General features: G+C 36.0%; 1 protein-coding gene and 1 non-coding gene across 8 annotated transcripts in view; one reads left to right on the top strand and one right to left on the bottom strand.

Annotated features, from left to right (window-relative positions):
- Positions 1-7,235: 7,235 nt before the first annotated feature.
- Positions 7,236-23,302, bottom strand: part of Mcmdc2 (minichromosome maintenance domain containing 2) — a 51,223-nt gene continuing 35,156 nt past the window's right edge. For 6 of the 7 annotated variants that reach the window (XM_004842094.3, XM_021256062.2, XM_021256063.2 and 3 more), the window contains 4 exons: positions 23,066-23,245; positions 19,089-19,231; positions 16,394-16,503; positions 7,236-12,736 (listed from right to left, as the gene is read on the bottom strand). In XM_004842094.3, coding sequence (XP_004842151.1) covers positions 12,570-12,736; positions 16,394-16,503; positions 19,089-19,231; positions 23,066-23,245 — 600 coding nt within the window. In that variant the 3' untranslated portion in view covers positions 7,236-12,569. The remainder of the gene's footprint in view (positions 12,737-16,393; positions 16,504-19,088; positions 19,232-23,065; positions 23,246-23,302) is intronic. The other variant, XR_015442717.1, reaches the window with a different exon arrangement.
- On the top strand, positions 9,714-9,798 carry LOC147824138 (small nucleolar RNA SNORD87). The gene has a single exon (XR_015442788.1). It is a non-coding gene; the product is annotated as a small nucleolar RNA SNORD87 (small nucleolar RNA).

The following is a 23,302-nucleotide window of genomic DNA, read 5'->3' as shown; positions in this document are numbered from 1 at the left end:
AAACTGCAAGATTTACTTGCGATGACTGTTGTGAAATATAAAACAGTTGTTTCTTTTTCTTTTAAAGGGGTCTTGCTACCGTATTTGTCTCCTGTGTGGTTAACAAATGCATAGGGACTACTTGTCTGCATATCACCCTCATCAGTGAATAAAGGTTTCCAAGTTCATGGGCGAGGGCTCTCACACATACACAAGTATGATACTCTGAAAGGTGAGGACATGGATTTTGGGACACCAGGGTCTCTGACATACATATACATAATACTCAAGAACAAAGGTGTAAATATACACACTGAAGATATTCAAATTCACTTTCTACATAGTTCTAATTGCAAAGTTATGCCTTCTAGTTAACTGTTCATTCCAGTTAATATATTCCTTGTCAATCATATTTTCCCCTGGAGACTTCTGAGAACAGGATACTGATTGTCTCTTAAAAATGAAGCTGGTAAAACTTGAGAAAAGACTTAATTCCTTATTGTAATTCATTGGAAGGTTTAATGTGATATTAATTCAATGATATAATTTATGTGATTATGATTAGGTACAGGTAACATCATAATTTAACTTCGGCTTGAATTTTTCAGTTATTCATTCTCAACTCTATGTAATTTTTCTTGAATAATTTTTAAAGTAAAAAAATGTATAATTTCACATAAGAAGAAGCCTAAGCTGAAGGGACTCCCTCCCTGGTAAATTTTAGTTAATTTGATGGGTATTTAACGTCTTAGTTGTTTTGCTCTGTCACGTAAGCTCCCCTCACTTAAGAAGACACCTGCAGCAATGTGGGCACTCTTTCACAGATGAGAGTGTCTAGGGGAAGAAGAGCTATGTGTTCCTTCATCAATACAGAAAATTTCCAAGTTCCCTAGAAGACTTCCCTTCAAGTCCCATTGGCCAGTTTGAACAATTTTAAAGCATTCCATTCAGAAGTTGTCATGAGATTTAAGCAGTTATTTTCAAAGTTTATTCTTAATATGAAAGTTAAATTGTTAAACAAAAAAAAAGGAAAATCCTAGTGTCTCACATTGACAAATCCACTATGGCCAACCTATTATTTTAGATCCGGGCAGAAATCATAAGTAATTTAGGTAATTGACACCAAAATTATCCCAGTAAAGTTCATGTACTTCAAGTACTTAAGAATCAATTTTCATTCAGCTCAATGCCCTATTTTCTGACAATTTAATGTATTTTTCCACAGGACTGAAATTTTAAACTTGATGAGATGTATAAGTGCTATGATTATCTCAATGTCAATATTATGTTTAAAAATAATCTTGCCTGAAGTAAAAGAATCTTATATTAAAAAGTCATACATTTGTGGCTAGGGTTATTTACATTTCTTTTGCATTAACTCTATTTTGACATGCTTACTGTCAAACAAGGGAAAGCACAAAGATGCAGTTATTACAGCCAACTTTCTACCAGTTACAGTGTCATTTTCTACTGCAAACGTCTAGGAGATCTGGGAAGTTCTCCAAATCATTCACTGATATGAAAAAGGACTGCAGGCCAAATGTACTAATTTACTAATGAGATCTACATGTGTAAGTGCAGACAATAGATTCTGACAGCCTCCAAGAAAATAATATTCTATATGCCCCTGAATCCACATTTATATTTATTACAAAATGTAAACTTTCTAAAGTAATTCTGGTTATATCAAAGAGTCGTTATTTCTAAGCTACTTTTGATAAACTGTTATATTTAAATCTTGAAATTTTTCTGTTGAAGTGATTTTAGTTGTATTTGCAACTGGCAGCATGAACTCAGTATGGTAATTTAGAGACCACCAATCCCCAGGGAGCTGCTCATTGCTGGAGAATGCTAACTCTTCATAATGCCAGTCAGAGTGACAAAGCAATGGACTGAAGGGAAAAATCTTAGAAATAGTTTATTTTTACATCCTACAGAGAAAATGTACTACTTTAATAATTTATTTTTAAATTTAGTTATAAGGAGCCAGGCATAGTGGTGAATGCCTCTAATCCCGGCAGAACTCAGGAGGTTGAGGCAGGAGGATTGTTGTGACTTTCAGGCCAACCTGGGCTACATAGTGCTTCTGAACTATAGAGCAAGACCCTGTCTCAAAAAAAAAAAAAATCAATACATATACATAGTAAAAATGCAAATGGTAAAGAATGGTATGAAGTAAAAAATAAAAATAGCACTTTCCTACAAACCCCACATTTCATCCTATGTATTAAAAACAGGTTCTTTTGTAACATCTCAAAATATTTTATGCATTAAAAATCACATGAATGTGGCTCAGTGGTTTTCTGCCGCCTGCCTCGAAAGTGCAAGGTCCTGAGTTCAATCCCCAGTACCAAAAAAAAAAAAAAAAAATCATGTGAATGTATGATTTTTAAAAATTTAACCTAATATGGAATTTTTCAAATACATTCTATAACCTAGTTTAAAAAATTTTAAATATCTTGAAATTTTTCTGAGTCACCACATGACATCACATCCATGACATAACTTATTCATGCAACAGATTTTATTATTGCTACTATATTAGGTATGAAGAGTAAAAAGATTTGTTCACATACAATCTTTCCTTTCACAGAACTTACACTAAAGGTGCAAAAGTATACAATTTTTTAAAAAGAAAATTCAGACTATAATAAGTACTAGAAGGAAATAAAAAGAGAAATGCATTAGAGTGAGCCCACTTTAGATAAGCAGAGCAAGTGTGGCTCACTGAGAAGTTGACATTGAAGTTCAGATCAAAGAAATGAAAGAAGAGTCTTAGTATTATGCCAGAATGAAGAGGTCTAGTTGAAGTATTCTGTCCCAGCAAAGGCTTGATGGATCTAGTTTAAGATGAGGCCTTCAATGTTGAGCGGACTGTGTTAGTCAGCTTCCCGTCACCATGAGAAACTACCGATAATGCAAAATAGGAAGAAAAGGTCCAAAGGGGTAGGGGTAGTGGGAGGGGCAGGGGAAAGGAAAGAAGGGAAAGGAAAAATGCTGAGAAATGGAAAAAATGGAAATAAAGTCTTTGTAAATAGGGAAGGGTGGAGGGGGTGAAGGGAGGGATAGGAATGGGGAAAAAGTAAGAACCAAGATGCATCATGTAAAGGTACAATTCCCAATGAGAAATGTAATTGTGTTGTATATCTACAATGTACCAATAAAAGAATTTAATAAAGTGAAAAAAAAAAGGAAAGATCATTTTGGCTCACACTTTCAGAGGTTTTGGTCCATGATTGCTTGATCCCATCACTTGCGCCTGTGGTAAGGCAGAACATCATGGCGGAAATATGTGCGACAGAACGACTGCGTACCTCACAGCAGCCAGGAAGCAGGGAGAAGAGTGGGCGTCCCAACATCTTCAAGCGTGTACCCCGGTGATCTAACTTTAACTAAGCCCCGCCTCCTAAAGTTCCTACCACCTCCCAGAGCATTATCAGCTGTGGACCAACCCTTCAGCATATGAGCTTTGGGGGCACATTTAAAATCCAAAACATAAGAGGAACTTAACGAATTTGGGCAAAATTCATGACATAACCCATGAGATTTAATCATATACAGAGAAAAAATAAATTTTTGCATAATGGCATTCTATCAAGTGATTTTGCAAAAGTTTATTTTTTATTAGTAGATTCTGTATGAACATGCATTCTTTATAATTTGACATATATTTAGGGTCATATTTGCTATAATTAAAACAATTGTACTTCTTTAAAAAAAATTCACGATGTAATCCATATGAACATAGCTACTAAGAGATTCAATATGAGGCTTAAATAGCTAACAGAGTGTATTTATTCTATCAATGGATAACTGAATTGCCAATTGCTTTTTTTAAAACATAGATTTTCAAGAAGCGTGAAGTAGGTAGTTTCTTAGATATAACATCAAAATAAAATGCACATAAGAAGAAAACAGATAAATTGGCCTTTATCAAAATAAGGAATTTCTCTTTGAGACATATTGTTAAAAGAATGAAAAGACAAAGTATATATGGGAAGAATATATTTGCAAATTATATCTCATTTTAAAAATCCTGTATCTCAAATATATAGAGAACTCTTAAAACTTAATTATAAATCAGCAAATACTTTTTCAAAGAGGCAAAGAATTTGAATAGACATTTCTTTCATCAGTGTTACGGCTTGTATCTGGATATCTCCTCAAAACCTCATGTGCGCATAGGTGGGGCTTTTTGGAAGTGGCTGGATCTAAGGTGTGTGAATGTGGATGAAGGGCGTGTGAATATAGATTAAAGGTGTGATAATTGGATTAGTTCACTGATTGGTTTAGCATTGTTCTGGGTTTAAGTAATGAGAAGCCCCACCCCGGGTGTGGGTGGCACCAATCAATAGGTCTGTAGCACGGATGGACTCATAAGGGGAAAAGACGGAAGGCAGGCTCACTGCTTGCTGCCTCCTCCTTGGTCTGCCGTGGATTGTTTCTCTTCTGTGATGCCCCTCTGCCATGCCATCTTACCTTGGAGCCAGCTGACTGGACTAAAACCTCTATAAAACGTGAGCCAAAATAAACCTTTCCTAATTTAACATGTGGGTTGGGTATTTTGTCCCAGCAACAAGAAAACTAAGACAATCAAAAAAGATATTTAGATGGCAAGTAAGCATGTTAAAAGAGGCCCATTATTCATTATAAAAATATAAATTAAAAGTGTAGGGCCGGGGATTTAGCTCAGTGGTTTTGCCGCCTGCTGAGCAAGCACAAGGACCGGGGTTCAATCCCCGGAACCAAAAAAAAAAAAAGTGTAGTCAAATACCTCTATACACTTGTTCAAATGTCTAACATAAAAAGACTAACCATACCAAGTGTTGGCAAGAATATGAAGCATTTGAAACTGTCAGACACTGTTGGTGGAAATGTGAAATGGTACAATCATTTTGAAAAACAATTTGGAAGTTTCCTACAAAGTTAAACATACATACCCTATACAATCTAGCCATTCTACCTCTGGGTATTTACCAAGAGAAAAATCATATGTCCATAGAAAGACATTCTCTATATAAATGTTCATAGCAGCTTTATTGTGGTACGCAAGCACTGGAAACAATCCAAAGGTCCATCAACAGACCAATAGATAAACAAATTGTGGTTCTGTATATCCATTTAAGGGACTTCTAATCAATAATAAAAAAGGAATTCACTGTTGTGAGATTATAAGAGCATGAATGAAATCTCAAAATAATCAAGTGAAAGAAGTCAGGAAAAAAAGTACATATCAACCCATCAAATTGTATATATTAAATATGTGCTAGATTTTTATGTAGCAATTATACTTCAATATAGCTATAAAAATATCTACTATATAGTTCCACTTAAACAAATTATAGAGAAGCAATCTAACCTATAGTGACAGAAAGCAAATACAGTAAGTGGCTGCCTGGTTGAGCTGAAGGGAAGGATTTGAGAAAGCTATTACAAAGGACAATGAGGAAATGGGATGATGAATATAGTCATCTTGAAGGTGGAGATGTTTTCATGTATATATACATATCCATGGTCAAAACTTACCAGATTTTTCATTTCATATACATACACTTTTTGTATGTCAATAAAGTTGCATTGTTATTTTTGCTTCTGTGACAACTTTTAAGGTAGAAGTTGAATCAAAAACCTGTATCATTACAGTATTTGTCACAATTCCTGTATTTTTCTTTACGAGTCAGTAATCTTTTTGTATATTAATGAGAAGAGGGTTCATGAGATTCACCACAACCCCAAACTATACTTAAGATTCTCCCCTGTAGTAGGCGCTCTTGATAGCCTCCCTCAAGCTGTCTCCCTTTACTGTCAGAGCTCACCTTTCCACATAAGCTGATAATGCCTCAACTTGTAACTAAATCATGGGTAAGTGCACCTGGATAAAAAACTATTGTGGGTATTCTGTGAAAGATTTTCCACTTTAGTTAACAGACATATGAAAAGAAATGTCCTACCTTCCCACATTTGCAATTTGGTATATAAAGATGTGATGTTTACAGCTATGAGAGCCTTTTTTACAAGTAGAAAGGGAAAAGTGGGAGTCTCGGAGAACTTAACCTGAAACCCTGGCAATGTTGCACTGCTGAATTAACTAACCTTAGAGTTGGTTAATATCTCTAGATTTCTTGTAATATAAAATAATATACTTTTCATTTAAAAAAAGCCTCTTTAGGGGCCAGGGATTTAGCTCAGTGGTTCCACTGCCTGCCTCAAAAGTGCAAGGACCTGAGTTCAATCCCCAGTACCAAAAACAAAAACAAAAAAGCCTCTTTAGTCAAGTATTTTGTTACTCGCAGTGGAAACAGACATTTATTTAATGATATTACTAATCAATTTTAAATGACCTAAGATGATAACCTGAAAATGGGCACTTGCAGTTTTACAAATACAAATTTTTAGTCATATTTTAGTCATATTTAAGTCAAATATTTTAGTCATATTTAATTGAATTCAGCTTAAGAAAGAACGTACTAAGTCATTAAAGCAGCAGCCTCTTCCATATTTATCCACTCAGCTCAGTTATCTCTGGCAATAGAGACTGACAAGTGCCCTGAGAGCATCCCTAGGAGGCAGCAACACAAAGCTGTAGCAACTCAGGAGCTATCCTGTAAGAAGGGCGGCTGAGGAAGAACATGGGACCATGTTTGTCTCCAGTTCTTTCACAAATGGTCCAGGACTCAGTGGCACCAAGAACTTGCCTAAATTGATGCCCTTAGTATCAATGGGTTCAACATCCAAACTCATCCTTCACCACAACTTACCACACCTGTCGGAGATGTTTCCCCAGACTGCAAAATTAGGTTGTTGAAGCAACAGCCCACCACCTCGTGTCTATGAGATAGGCTGAGGTTAATTCTGCCACTTAATGGAAGAAACAGTTTGCTCTTGTGACCCAAAACGAAGATTTTTTAATTCCTGTAAAGCACTCAGGAAAAACTTAGGTAGAGAAAAGTATAAGAACAACTTGTCTTGCTAGGTTTAGATTTTTATACTATATGTTGCTTTGAGGAAAACTTATATACTATACTCGATTTTTGTATCCACTTGTTCAGCTTCATATTTTACTGATTCAATGGTTCAATTTTGTGCTTTCATGTGTTCTCTTTCAGGCAACAAGTTAATGAACCTTTTCTTGCACCAAGCCTAGCACTTTGGAGCCAGGACTCAATAATGATTGAGAGAAATGATTAAGAGTAATAAAACATGGAAATCAATAATTATAACATGTTCATAAACAAAGTAGGCAATTGCTTTATGAATACTTTTTAAAAACTTTATTATCAATAAAAAGTTAAGGTAGTAGCTACAAAGAGAAGATAACAGGTTCTTTGGAAAGATTCTTTAGCGTGCATAAAGGGGCCGATCTCAGAACCCTTATTTTAAATGGCTTTGTCCACTACCACTAAACACTGAAATAAGTGAATGTGTAAAAATCGAAGCAAACAAAAGTACTTTCCTTTTATAGAGCATTACAACAAACCAGTAGCTTCATCATTTGCATATTCAACGTACTAGCTCTAGATGATATTCATGGGCTTTAACGCTTCTACAGACGTTCAGCACCCCCACTGCAGGCGAGGGAACCCAGGAGGGCAAACGGCCACACCATCCTGTGGGTAGTCAGCTCCCTGCCCATACACCGGGAGGGGCGTGGCCAGTGGCCGGAAGGGGCGTGGCCCGATCGGGGCGCCAAGGCGTAGACCCCTGCCACCGCGCTTCCTTTTCCGCGCAGTCTCCGAAGGTGGATGGCGTTTGGGCCGACATTGGCTATGCCTTCAGGGCGGTGGCAGCGCCTGCGGCTCGGTCCCCAGGCTCTTCGAGGTGAGAGTTCTCACGGCTTTAGTTCTTTTCCTCCGTGCTGAGTTCCTTAGCCTTTTGAGTGCTAGACGCGGCCTGTTCATTGCGGCGGCCTCGGATCATTGCCCTGGCAGCTCCCGTGGACCGGCCCACTAGTTTTTCTTGCCTCATTTTGTAAACCACCTGCGAGTCCTGATTCCTCCTCAGTAAACACTGGTTTCGACTGTCTACCGCTCAGAAGTTAGTAATAGGCGTTGTGTTTAGAGGCGTGTTCTTCCCATTCCGCCCGCGAGGGCGGTCCTCTTGGTTACCCAGCAAAATTGTGACCTAGGTGGCTCCAAGTTAGCGGTTTCATTTTACCTTAGGGGAGGATTTTACAAAGGGGGCGTTCGTTATCCCTTAGGTGTTGAGACGCTACCTCGTCAGGGGTTTAAGTACAGTTTACTGACAGTGTCGGTCTAAACGATAGAAATCGTTGTTATTCTTGGAGCTGTCATGTTTTTAGTGCAAGTATAGAAGGCCCTTAATTCACGTATTAGTAAACTCCCGGGTGCTTGCACTTATATGGAAATGTGTATTTCTGGATAGAAGAAACCGCTGGGGGTTTCCCTAGTACTCTGCAGAAAAGAAAATACACAACAGCTGGGAGGCGGAGAAAATGTTACCTGTTTAAAAACAAATCATGTTTAAAACTAAATGTTTTTTGCGAGCCTGTAATCCCAGTACTCTGGGAGGCGGAAGGATTCAAATTCAAGCTCTTCTTGGGGAACTGAGACCCAGTCTCAAAAAAAATGTGAGCTGGAAAAGTAGCACAGAACTAAGGGCCTGGTTAAATCCTCAGTACCCGTGGAAATAAGTTTTATAAAAAAAATATTGGCAGTGCACGAACATCCTGAAACATAGTAAATGCGAAAAGGCCCACTAATTTATATCTGCTATATTAACAATACTATAATGTCTGTTCTGTGTCTCATTCTCCTACCCCATTCAGAGGTATTATCTGGAATTGTGTGTCCATACATATACATCTCTAAACATTCATTTTCTTAAGTTTTAAATGTATATATTGTTTACCTCTTGTGAACTTAAACTGAGTTTTATTCAGATTGGAGTTATTCACTTCCAGTATTTTGTGTTCTGTATTCCTATTATTGATTGTGAAATAACTTCAGTATTTCAAGGCATGAAAGTGATAAATTGTTGTGCAAGGCTCAGCTTTATATGTGTTCATAAATCATTTGCAGTAGCTGTCTGGTTCAGTGATTTATCCTCCTGGGATACTCTAGGACATGATTTGTGACCCTGGCCATCTCCTTTGTAGTACTTAGTGTTTTAAGTCAACTTGCTAACATGAAGTATCCTTTCTCTAAAGCTGCTAGATCTGCCACTTAATCTTTTTGGTGAAAGTCTGCATGGTTTTTATACTCCTAACCTTTAACATGGCTAATAGTTCATCCCTGTCAAACTGAGACAGAAAAAGACATGGCTTGGCGTTCATAGAACCATTGTGTCTTAAAATCAATACTGCCTCAGGGAAGGATATGATAAAATGTTTCCACCATTTTTCCTACTCTTAATAATGACTCACATTTCCAGCTTAGATAGAAACTCATGGAATTAAAGAGTTGAAAGGTTGCAAACTGTGATTGTGTCTATGGTTCCTAATGAAATTCATACTGGACTACACCCACTTATAGATGCCAAATAAATTGAAGAATTAAAATATTTAATTTCTAGGTACAACAAATTCTGTGCATTTTGAAGATATATGAAGGTTGTGAACGAATGTTTTTCAAAAACTTGTCATAGAAGATGACTGAAGAAAATTATTACTACAATTGCATGTAACAAGGTACTATGTACATAGTCTGCCTCCTCCCTCCCTTCTCAATAAAGGGCAGTAGCCAAAATCTGTAATATATTAACATAGATAAGCTATAGCTGGCACAATGATGACTTAAATTTTTGCCGTTTACCCAGCAGAGGGTTTCTTTGAAGAAATCATGTTAAGACTGAGATGCCAGTAGTCTTTTAATGATGATGTCAATTACTGAATATAAAGCAATTTTTTATTGAAATGAGTGAAATATTTCTCTTCAGCCTATAGGTAGCTGCAAATGAATGCATAAGTCCTCTGGTGGCAGTTAAAAATACATCACTGCCTCATGTAAGTGATTATGACTTCTCAACCAACCACATCTGCTAATGGTTCAGAACTATCTGATAAACTCCATAGGGCTGGAACCAATTCCTTTTGAAATTGCCTTTGCATTTCTGGGTTATGGTTTTCTTTTCTCAGCATTAATTTTTTTTTTTTTTTTTGGTACTGGGGATCGAACTCGGGATCTTGTGTTTGCAAGGCAGGCACCCAAACCACTGAACTAAATTCCCAGCCCCAGCATTAATTTTTGAAGGAGCACTTGTATCGAAGTTACTGATTTTCACTGCTGATTTGTTTTTTCTTTTTTTGGAGGTATAGAATGCAACATGTTAGAAGGAACAATGAAGAATTGGTCAAGAAAACATGAACAGAAGCAAATGATACAAATATTTGATGTTGAAAAATTCACAAATTATGTAGAAAAAGACTAATTGTAATTGCTGAATAATAAATTCTTTTCTTTAAAATACATCCTCTTGAAAGCATCTGTGTTCCTAATTTTTAGTCAGACCTATTTTCAACCTACTTTAAGCATACTGTTGTCAAAAACTAGCTCATTTGTAGGTGGTGATTCTTATTGAAATGGACAGCTGGGGAGTCATTTCTAGTGCCTTTTTAAGCTTTTAGGGAATTTCTTGCCCTAATAATTGCACTCCCTGCTACTGAACTTAAAAAATGGCTGATGGAAATTTCCTAATCTCTTTAAGTGCTTTTAGTTGCCCCTTAAAGGTAAAGATTTCACCTTTCTATGAGCTACAGATTTACTTTTATTTTTGTGAACACAAAAAGTAATGCTCTATAACAAGTAATAACAATATGCTGTATTAAGGAAGATAGTGACTGGGCAGGCCACCTGTCTGTCTAGGACTAAAAATTTACAAGAACTTTAAAACTGAATCTTACCCAAGTGAAGGCTTATATTTAGCAAAATTGTTTGCCATATTGACTCCATATTTTATAGATAAAATACTTTTGTTATGATCATAGTTTGCATATAGCAGGCTCAGTTAAACTGTAATTGTAAAGCTGTGTCCTAATCACTTCCCATTAAAGGCAACATTTAAAAACCATAGTTCTTTTCCTCCCAGTGTTTGGAACTTCAATATTATGAAATTGAGGATAGCTGGGCATGGTGGCACACACCCGTAATCCCAGCACTTGAGAGGCTGAGGCAGAAGGACTGCCATGAGTTCAAGGCCAGCCTGGGCTCTACTATAGATCCTAGTTTTCATATGCTTTTAAAATAATACTGTTTTGCCTTCATCCTATTTCAAAAAAAGACAAGAATGTAGATCGGTGTGAAGGCTCTGGGTTAAATTCCCAGTACCACCCCCAAAAAAGGTTTTATGAAATTGGTATGTTTTGATGTCCCCAGTTTTTTAAAAACAAACCCAAAAAGTGGAGGTCAGATGCAATGGTATATACCTGTAGTCTCAGCTACTTGGGAGGCTGAGACAGGAGGATCACTTGTTTCCCAAAAGTTCAAGGCCAGCCTGGGCAACGTGAGACCCCCCCATCTCAAATAATAATTGGTTGGCAAATTGTCTTTTGGAACTTTTAAAACCTTTTAGGAAGAAGGCCAATTTATAAATCGCTGATTCATTGACTCCATTTTTTTCCATTTAACTTGACATGAAAATTCAAAGGTTTTTCCATATTCCATATGGGCTTTAAATTTGAAATTTTAGGTCATATAAATTATCAGTTTGGCAACTTCACAAGTTTGAAGAAAAATGGTTTTAATTTGTAGGAAAATTAAAAGTATTATTGCCATCTTGTGACAAGTAGAATGAACTACATATGTTACCATTTTCAACATTGCAACATTCTCTTTTTATCTCTTCATCTCTGATATACTGGGCAAACCAGAAATTTCAATTTTTTTTTTTCCCTCCTTGGTACCAAATCCCCAGCCCGTTTTATAATTTTTAATTTTCATTTTTGAGATGATCTCACTAAGTTCTCCCAGGCTAGCCTCCATTCTCATTCTTCTGCCTTAGCCTCCAGAGTAGGTGGGATTATGGGCATGTGTCACCACCCAGCCAGCCCGAAATTTTTAAAAATAGGATTCTCTGGCCAGGGATTTAGCTCAGTGGTTTCGCAGCCTGCTGCACAAGCACCAAGGACCCGAGTTCGATTCCCTGGTACCAAAAAAAAATAAAAATAGGATTCTCTTTGGCCACTTCATTTTTTTCCCCCCAATACTGGTGATTGAACTCAGGACCTTGTGCTTGCCACGCAGGTGCGGCGCCACTGAATTATGTCCCTGGCCCCTTGCCCACTTCATTTTAAACTGTTCGTATCGTTCTAAATTTTTAAATTCTGCTGCTGGTTTTAGAGGTTTAGACAATACCGGGGATCGAACTCAGGACCTCATGCTTGCCAGGCATTAGCAATTTTTTTTTTTTTTACCTTAGATCGAACTTGGGACCTTGTGCTTTCGAGGCAGGCGGTGGAACCACTGAGCTACATCCCCAGCCCAGCAATTTATTTTTAAAGGACCATCGGTTATAGTTTTTAAATGGTACTCTAATGTAATCTTGTACATGGTATTATCTGAAGTATTACTTGAAAACCATTCAAATGTACTTTTCCCCATTGCTTAAGTAGGAGTGAAAACTTTTCCTTACGTTGCTTATTCATCACTAGAAAAAAGAGCAATTCCAGGTCCATAGGTGGCAATAAACTGTTGAAGCTGTTGTTGGCACTGAGTCAGATAGAGATCCCTTTGTTCTAAATACTCTTCATTATACAGTTCAAATGGAAATACTGCATTTGGAGCAACACCAAATGCAGTGGCTCCTAAAATAAAGAAGTACAGTGTAAATGGGAAATATTCCTTAACATACTAAATATTAAATCATATTTTCAACCAAAATACTCCAGTGAAGGTTTTTTTTTTTTTAAGTTTTGTTTTGTTTTGCATGTGTTTTTGAAACACGGTATCACCTTGTATTTCAGCCTCCTGAGTGCTGGGATTATAGGCAAGTGGCACCATGCCTGGCTTCTAGTAAAGATTTTAAAATCAAGTTCTGACCTATTCAATGGAGTTTGGGGGGGCTTTTTTCCCCCTGCACCAGGAATTGAACTCAGGACCTTGTGCTTGCCAGGCAGGCATGGTGCCACTGAGATACATCTCTGGCCCCTCAATAGAGTATTTATTATTTAAATCCGACTTCTTAAAAACCTGAAATGAGAACTTTAGTGAAGTATAAGAGCAAATCTACATATCTGCCTAGTTCTTTATCTACTGTCTTCCCTCCAATAAAATCAAGTGACCAGTCACAGCAATGTGTTCTGGATCTGATCCCTGCTCATATTTTTCAGGACTTACCTCCTTGGTCCCCCTACCCCACCTTTTTTTTTTTCTTGCTATGATGTCCATGCTGATCTCAGACTGCAGGAAGATACTACCATGTCAGGTGTTGCTTGCTTTCTGTAAAATCATTTGCTATTTATACATCATATGATTTTAATACCTTATGTATTAAAAAAACAGTACATATCCTTTATTCGACTACATCTTCTCCAGCTAAATTCTCCATTTCTCTCCTAATCTTCACAGTCAACATCTCAGAATTGCTTATGTATGATAATAGCCTCCTATAAATTCTAGACTACTAAATGTAATCTTAAACTCAGTAGCATGTAATATACCCTACCAATCTGCTCCCTTGGGAAACCCTCTTTCTTAGCTTCTGTAATACCACACTGTATTTTCCTTCTACACTTTAGCTCCTGCTTCTCAGTCTCCTTTGTCAATTTCTCCTCCTCAACTCCCATTTCTAAACACTGAAGTCTTCCAAGGTCAGTTGGAATTCTCTCTAATCTCTAGATAATTTCTTCTACTTCTCAGCTTTGAATACCATCTCTATGCTAATTATTGCTAAATTCTATTTCTAGTAAGTCCACATTCTTTTATCTGTTGATATCGCTAGTGTATCATCATATGTATAATTTGATTTTTTCCCCCAAACCTCTTTCTGCCTTCCTTCCCAGTCTTGGAAAATGGCACCATGATTCACCTGGTTGCTCAAAGGATCAACCTGAGAGGTTTCCTTAATTCCTCCCTGTCTTTCCCCTCAACCCTGCCCTAACTCCTAATTTAGTACATGAACAAAACCTATTGGTTTTTGCATCTAACATGTATCCCTAATTTTCATGTCTACTACCTCTACCTAGTCAAAGCTCCCATTATTAACTGCCTTGGACTATGACAGCAATTTCCTAAGTTGTCTGCCTCACCACCTCATCCAATTCATTCTCCATATCCACTAAGACAGTGATGACAAACCTTTTAGAGCTTTCAGTGGTACAAACAGCCTGCTGAGGCATGCGTGCCACAAGTTCGCCACCACTCCACTACGACAGTGATGGTTCACAAATATAATTGATCATATTAGTTCTCTGCTTAAAGCCTTTCAGTGGCTTTCCATTGTATTTGGAAAAGAATCCCGATTTTCTACCATGGTCTGTGAGGCTCTGCAGGATCTGGCCCTCTTTTTCTCTCCAAACTTAACTTGTATCACTCTGTTTTGTTTATTATGTTTTAGCCACCCTTCCATTTTCTTTTTTCTTTTTTTTTTTGGTATTGGGAATCGAACTCGGGACCTTGTGCTTTCGAGGCAGGCACCAAAACCACTGAGCTAAATCCCCAGCCTACCCTTCCATTTTCTTAAAAGCACCTACATAACTAATTTCCCTCTATCTGGATTTTTATTCCTCAGGTTAAATAAATAACACTTCCTTAGAGAATTCTCCCTAAAAATTCAAAGTAAGTCCTTTTATTATTCTTCCTTATAATAACCTGTTTGTTTTCTTCACAGTACAGTATCTCTCTCAAATTGTATTATACATTAGTGTTTTTACTTTTTAATATCTGTTTTCTCACTAGGCTGTGTACCCAGGTAGAGACTGTCTGTTTTTCCACCACTGTATTATATCAGAGGCCTAGCACCTAGTTGTCCTTCAAAAAACATTTGTTGACTCATTCACTGAATAAAATTATCATGAATATTTAATTCAAATAGTGATAATTACAAGAGAGCACATAATACTCAGTACATCAGTCCTTAAATTATAATTATTTCTTTTAATGTATATTTTAATATATGGTATGCAAGTAATGTAAAAAGAGGGTAAATTACTTTTAATACCTAAGATCATACAGTCATTAGGAAATGCAGGTGTAGCTTTATATAAAATTTCTCTACTTCTCAAGGCATCATTTTCTTTTATGTTCCAAGTGCATTTAGGAGCTCTTAATATTGTTTTACTTCAGACTTAAAAATCAATATACCTAAGTAGAATTCATTTTGTAAAGAAAAGTAACTCAAGCTGGAAAATCATATAGTTTTATTTCCCTCAAATGCCTCCTTAAATGCTTCAAGGAAGTCTTAAAAAATAGCAAGTAAAAATATTCTCTTATAGTCTAACAGGAGTCCTTAAAATTATAAAATCATAGTTTGTCAACTCAAAGACACATATTACAGAAACCCAGATGTCTCTTAACAATTGATGGTATGTCATAGTAAAATAGGCAACATTTTTTTCTTCATGGTAAAACAATGTGTCTTCAACTTAATTAAATAAGAAGAATGTAAAGATAAAGCAAATTAAAATATTTATATATCTTTCCTATTATCTTTGTATTGGATGGAAACCAGTGTTTTTATTGTTTGTTAAATGAAACTAATTCATGATGACAATCTTTTCTGGCAGTTATCAGTCACTTAAGATGTATTTCATAAAACCTACAACCTATCTCTCTAGGAAAAGGCACACATATACAAATTGTGCATAATGTAGAGATTCACAAGCCCATAGGACTCCAAACATCTATTTATCATAGATTAAGAATGCTTGATCTAGACAATTATAGTTAAAACTGTAAGGGCCTAATGGACATTTGTGACAACACGGTATAAATGCAATTTAAACACATGTAAGCACTAAACACAGGCCGAAAAGCCAGTGTTAAAATGGTTTGAAGGATGATATCTAATTTAATGAAAACTTTATAAGACTTAACTCTCCTTACCCTTACCTTAGAGATCTTTTGTATTTTTATTAGCAAAAGCATAGTAAGTATCATTCATTTTAAATGATTAAGCACTGTAGTCAATTAAATCTAGCAATTCAGAAAAGTGGTAATTTTGCCTATGTGCCTAACTCCACTATGGAGGATTGCTTGACAATTATACTGTTATTTCAATAATGAATGTACATTAAAATAATTTAATGTGTTGTATTAAGTACTTTCCCCCTAAAATTCTTTAAGCAAACAAGTATAGAAACATGCCATGCATAATAAGAAACAATATTAGATGATGATACTGCTGTAAACCATAGTAAATGTTCAAATTCAAACAAATCTTGTTAATTTATAATTCTTTAATATTTAAAACATATAACAAAGAATATTTAAAATTATTTGTAAGGATCATTAAAATTTATTACCATATTTCAACGTGAGAGATGTTTCAGATAACAAGGCTGCAATTAGTACATCTTCTTTGAGCACTTTATTCCTTAAGTTTAGTCGTGCATGGGCTTCAGATAAGGAAACTCTAAAATTCATATTATAAAAATATATTGATGTTATAAAAATACATGTATTTTGGTAGAAACAGACTAAGACATGCATGAACATTAACCACACATTAAGATCAGCATATTCTAACTTTAGAAAAAATTTTATTTTCTTCTTATTATTTTTTTTGGTACCGGGGATTGAACTCGGGTCCCTGCACTTGCACAGCAGGCAGCAAAACCACTGAGCTAAATCCCCGGCCTTGTTCTTAAGTCGTCTTTTTTCCTACCAACTTAAATAGAATGTTACAGAACAAGCAAGTATCCTGACTTATCAAAAAGTTGGTTTCTACCCTGGCTTCCATTTATCATTCCACAGCCTTCCATCTCCACCCCTACTTCTGTTCAGATACATAGTTGAGAAAATAAACCTAACTAAATATCTCTTGTAGACAAATCCTTGATGTTTTCACCCAGTTCTTTACCTATCTGAAGTCTTCATAGAAACTTGTAATTTCAGTGTTGGAAGGGATTTTGCTTGGGGCTTTAAGTTACCAGAAGAGTGAATTTCCTCTACACTTCCCGGGCTACTCGTTATCCAGTCATCCCCCCCCTCACCCAGGGTATCGCTATGTAGTCCAGCCTGGCCTTGGACTCACTAGGTAGCACGGGCTGGCCTCAAACTCACAGCAATCCTCCTGCCTCAGCCTCCTGAGTGCTGGGATTACTTCTGGGATTACAGGCATGCACCACCACGCCTGGTTTATCCAATCTCTTTTGAACCTCCTCCTCTAGGATTCACTGCTTCATGAGACAATCATCCCCCCCTTCACTCCTTCCATTTCTTTCTTCTTTCTTCCTTTCTATTCCCTTCCCTCTCCTTCCCTCCTCTCCCTTCCCCTTTCACCTTTCCTCCTCCCTCCCTCCCTCTCTCCTTCCTTCCTTCTTTCCTTCCTTCCTTCCTTCCTTCCTTCCTTCCTTCCTTTCCTTCCTCTCCCCCTCTCCCTCCCCTCCCTTCCCCCTCCTTTTATCCCTGCCTCTTTCTTTCTTCTGGGAATTAAAACTAGGAGCACTCTACCACTGAGCAACATCCCTACTCCTTTTTATTTTTTGAGACATGGTCTTACTAAATTGTTCAGGCTGGGCTTGAACTTTCTGAATAGCTGGGATTACAGGTGCTGAAGCCAGACACAGAAAGATAAATCCTGCATGTTCCTTGTCATTTCTGGAAGCTAAACAACGTCAACTGGAATGTAGGATACTGATTACTAGAGATTGGGAAGGTGGGGGAGAAGATTTAATTTGATCAGCTAAATGTATGTATGGAAACATCACACTGAACCCTATCAGTATGTTCCATTAATACATGTTAATAAATTAAATGAACACTGCCTTATTTTTAGCTCAGTATAGGCAAACTGAGACTATATGAGTTTAAACACAAATATTTTTTACTATACACAAAAAATACGCCATGAGTAAATAAATCTTTTAAAACTTTAAAGCAGTATAATTTGATCTAAATATTTTTTAAACTACTGCAAAAAAAAGGAAAGTATTATATAATTCTGTTTATCAAATTGACTTCTACCTTGCCTTATCTTTTGAAGTTTTTTTCAACTCTATGAAGATAAATATATAGCTGGTGAAATTAACTAAACATATCTATCTCTTACAGACCTGTACTTGATACTTCCTGCCAGTCCTTCATCTTTCTTATTTTATATTACAGTAATAACTGTATTATTTATTTAATGGATTCTTGTATGCCTGGTTCTGCTTCATGATTTGTTTGAGATATTTAAAATTATATCAAGTGAAGTAATGGTCTGTCAATAGGGAACTGCATGGATTATGGTCAAGATATGTCACAATATTACTCATCACAACATAGTAAAACTAATGCAGCTATTAAAATAGAATGAAGTGATTCTTTCTGTACATGCTTGTTTCCAATTGAGCAAAAAAGAACATCAATATATAAGAAAAAATTCTATATATGTTTAACATTAATTTTAAAATGACATTCAAAAAAATATATGTTTAAATTATATATACATTAGCATTTTAGTAGGTAATTTCTAGAAAGATACATAAAAACTTAATAGTTATTATCTATAGGGAGTGAAGCAGGAATAGGTAAGATTAGCAGGATACTTTACTCATCATTTTAGACTTGTATACTTGTATAATGTCCATACTTTGTTTTTATAATAAAAATTAGTTTTTTAACTTGAACAGTACTAGGTGAATGTATTGAAGTACTTAAGTACAAGAAACAATATACTTAAGAATTTTTTCTAAGTCCAAGTACAAAATACTCGGAATATAAACAGACACATTTTAGAAAGCAATCATTTGTATTTGAAACCTCTGTACTTTTCTCAGACATATCTCATATAAGGGATCTAATAAAAAATTTAGTGAAAAGAATTATTAGAGGCTCAAGTGATGTAAAAACATAAAAAAGAAATTGTTAAACCATTTTAAATTCTTTGGAATTAAATAAGTTATAAACCAACCAACCAGTAGTCAGAGAAACAAATGAAATAGATAAGCAAGGTAATTAAACACATCAATTAGAAGTCAATTTTGACTTTAACATGTTGAATTGAATACCTACAAATATTTCAATGCAGATGCTGACAGTTTTGATCCATACATAGAATCTGTTCTGATTCTGCGACTTGCTAGATAATAACCATGAATCATTCTTTCTGCCTCCAAGCTGAACTCTACATTCAAATTCTTTGCAAAAATCAGTAGCTAAATTAAAAGTGAAAATTTTAAGAGATTTAAATTTTATTATAGAATCTATATAAGAGATAAAGTATATTAGTGCTTATTTGTTAAAGTCTGAATATGTTAAAAATTGAGTAAATATGAGGACTTTTTGCAGTCAGTGAGCACCTTAAATCACAGTCTTATATTTGCAAAGAATATTAAAGTTTACCTAGAACAATCTCCTTCACAGTGCAGAAATGTTCTATACAACATATTTGAATAATATAGTTTTGCTCCAGTGGGAGAAAATATATTTGCTCCAGTGGCAGAAAGACTCACCTCCCCTAGGAGCTAATTTCTCTTTTGAATATCTTCAATTTTTTTTTTTTAATGGTACTGGGGATTGAACTCAGGACCTTGCGCTTGCAAGGCAGGCACGTTGCCACTGAGCTAAGTCCCCGGCCCTATCTTCAATTATTTGATAATTTATTTCCTCATAACTTTCTTTTATTTCCAGATTTTTTTTTTACTATCCTAGTTTTGTAGTTTTTAAAATTCACAGAACAAATAGGAAAAATAAACTATAAGATATATAAAAACTATATAGATATATATAACTATAAGATATGTACAAAAGGAAAAATTAACTATAATATCTATATCTACCTATATATTGAGAGAGACAGAAAGAACAAAAAATATATACATACTTCAGGAAAAGAAAAATAGTATGATGTTTTTCAACCGATTACCCTTATATGGGGGACCCTAGGGGATGTCACATATCACAGAAAAACCCACTACACTGCCTGCCTTACAGAAGGAACTGAAAATGCATATGCAGTGATCTCAGTGACCAAGGTTACTCAAGCAGCAGTCTGCCATACTTAGAAATTTCTAGAAGCTAATGGCCACCACTTTGAGCACCTCTTGTAATTGTAGAGGCCAAAGGTAACTTGTATTAGTCTCATGCTGTCTCAATAAATTTAGTATTAAATATTTATACAAGTTCCTCTTTTCCTGAAGTGTGTATATATACAGTTTTTGGCAGACTCTGTGTATGAGTATATACATTTTTGGTGGTCTATAGTATCTATCTATCTATCTATCTATATTTTTCCTGTACTGGAGATTGAACACAGGATTCTTCTCACTGAGCTACATCTCAAGCCCTTTTATTTTTTTATTTTGAGGCTGGGTCTTGCTAAGCCACTAAATTGCCCAGGCTGGGCTCCAACTTGCCATTCTCCTGCCTCAGCCTCCCACATTGCTAATTTTTTATTTGAGTCAGAGTCTCACTAAGTTGCTAAACTGCCCAGGCTGGACTCAAATATTTGATTCTCCTGCCTCAGCCTCCCACAGTGCTAGGATTACAGGTGTGTGCCAACACATCCAGTTTAATATTTTAAATATAATCTTTTTAAAAAGTATATGGACATATTCTGGGTTGGGCATGTTCTGGATTGGATGCATCCTGTCATTGCTCTCCTTATAGTTCATAATTCACTCCAGTCCTACAAACTGTGTAATAATACTAATAGCAGAAGCCCTAAATTTTATCCTGTGGTGGCACAATGATGTGATCTATATCACCCTTTAGGAAAGGACTTTTTGCCTCAGCTACTGGAAGTTCTGTCAGCAATGGTTTCCAGCGGCCAGCCCCTTCAGGGTTTGCCTCAGAAGAGCATATATCATAAGGCTGGTGGAGTCAGAAGTAGGTGTTATGAAGCTCCCATAAAGCTGAACTGCTCAGATGGGTGTTTTTACTTTCAGAGCTCCTTGTAGGGCCCCAGAGGCTAACACTGGGCCTGCCTTGCCAGCTTGCTTTTTCCCTCTGCCCAATCCTGCTTCCTTTCTTCCTCATATATTGATAGAAGAACAGTCCCAAGTATACATTAGCATGCTAAACTGCCTTCTGGACAACTGAGTCAACTTTCCAGAGAGCTCAGGCTGATATGTCTGGCTTAGAAAACTTATCTTCCAAGGAACCATTGTTATCATTTCACTTCCCTGGTAATATCTACTGTTCTCTACAGTCTGACAAATCGAGGCTTACTGATTGTAAATTGCCAAATTCCCAAGAATGCACAATATATTTTTTGTTCTTGTCAAGCTGTTCTTCTCAGTTTTCCATATATATTCATTTCAACTTTTATCTCTTTGCTCCTACTGTTATTTCTGCTTAGAGTACCTATACTTCTTGGCATCTAAATTTAATCTTTTCTTAAGGTCCAGATAAAGTCCCATCTTGTGGTTTTTTGTTGGGTTTTTTTTTGGTACCGGGGATTGAACTTGGAACCTTGTGCTTGCAAGGCAGGCGGCGGAACCACTGAGCTAAATCCCTGGCCCTAAAGTCCCACCTTTTCCATGAAGTCTTCCCAACTCTTGCATTATATATTATTATCTTCATTTCTGAATTCCTAAAATAATTATAGTCAGCCCCACTCATCTTAGCATGTAATGTTTTTCCTTATAATCTTGTTTTTATCTCAATTAAGTGATAAACCATTTAAAGAAGAAACTTTCTGTTTTTAGGTAAATATAAAAGGACAGAAATATATATGTATATATGAAGTACTCAATAATTACCAGATCAGTAAATCCATAGGGTTTTTTTGTTGTTTTCCAGGAAAAAAATGGACAGAAATGCCTGTGTGTTATTACTCTGTCCATATTTAGTATCCTAAAGATTAACTATTCTTCTTATTTACTAAGAAAAGCAAAACTTACTATAATATAAATATTGTTTTTCTATTCTAAGCTGTGTGAATAAACAATGCTTCCCATTCACTTTTAACTCCACTTCACCTCTCAACCTTTTACTCTTGCAGTATGATTACAAGGAAGGCAAGTATGAAGAAAAACTTTTCAATAGCTATGGACTGTCACTTCAAATTATCCCCTACATTTAAATGTATCCTTCAAAGATTGTTCATTATGGATAAATTTCTGAATAGTTAAAGGGTTTTAGTTATAAATAAAAGCATGCCTTAAATAGCTATGACAATGACTGCTAAATTTATATTTTCTGCTCTCAGTTTCTCTGAACATGCCACACATGTCTTCATAATGTCAGAACATTATGGGTTAGTGAGTCATGCTAGGTATTGCCAAAAGTAAGAACTCTGATGGTGTTGTAGCTTGTGTTGAGAAGTCCCTACAAAACCTCATTTAGTCATAAGTGTGGTTTTTTAGAGGTGGCTGGATCTAGGGTATGTGATGCTGGGATTAAGGGTCTCCCCACCCTGGATGTGAGTGGCCTGGATAAAATACAGGGGACAGAAAGGGGGCTGCTGCTATCACTTTGCTGCTTTGCTCCTTCTGGCTGCTCTGCTTTGCCATGAACTGTTTCTCCTATGCAGTGCCCCTCTGCCATGCCACCCTGCCTTGGAGGCAGCTGACTATGGACTGAAACCTCTATAAACTGTGAGCCAAAATAAATCTTTCCTCCTTTAACTTTGGTTGTCAAGTATTTTGTTTCAGCAATGAGAAAAGTAACTAAGAGAGGTGGCATTAATATAAGGGAAATCCCTTTTAATCATTTATAAAATTTAAACAATTTTATATTTATACAACCTATAATTTTCTATAAAAATACTCTATTTTGATTTTTGTTTCATTGAGATTCTTTAAGCTTTGGTGATTTGCACAGTGGTATAAAGAATAAACTCAGCATTTTAATATCCACTTTCTTACACAATTATTAAATTATAATCCCAAATAATTTCTATACAGAGTCCTTAAATGTTTAAAATCTGGAAGGAGGTTGGAATAAAAGAATCCTAAATTAAGAAAAGTGGGTGCTCAAAGACATTTCTTTTTAAATTGAGAAACAGTAACATGGGAATTCTGGGTAACCATTTTATCTATCTTTACCTTTTCAAAGTCTTCTGTTGTGAACTGTTTAGAAGCTAAATGAAGTAGCCCTTTGGAATCAGTGGCTTTCTTTAAGGTATGTTGCACAGTTGGAAGAAGTGGGTGGCAAGGAGATGACTCATTGCAATTAATCAATAATCCAAATGCTTCCACAAAGTTAGCTGGAATCAAACTGCAATCCTACATCAAACCAAAATGTAAAAGGCAAATAATAAGCCTTGAACAATTTGGAAAAAT

This window comes from Heterocephalus glaber, unplaced genomic scaffold (genome assembly GCF_053883595.1).
Source record: "Heterocephalus glaber isolate CG9 unplaced genomic scaffold, H.glaber_assembly_v1.0 deba00001553, whole genome shotgun sequence".
In the NCBI taxonomy this organism is placed as follows: Eukaryota; Metazoa; Chordata; class Mammalia; order Rodentia; family Bathyergidae; genus Heterocephalus; species Heterocephalus glaber.
The sequence above is the reverse complement of the archived record's forward strand: the minus strand, read 5'-3'. Positions and strand labels throughout refer to the sequence as shown.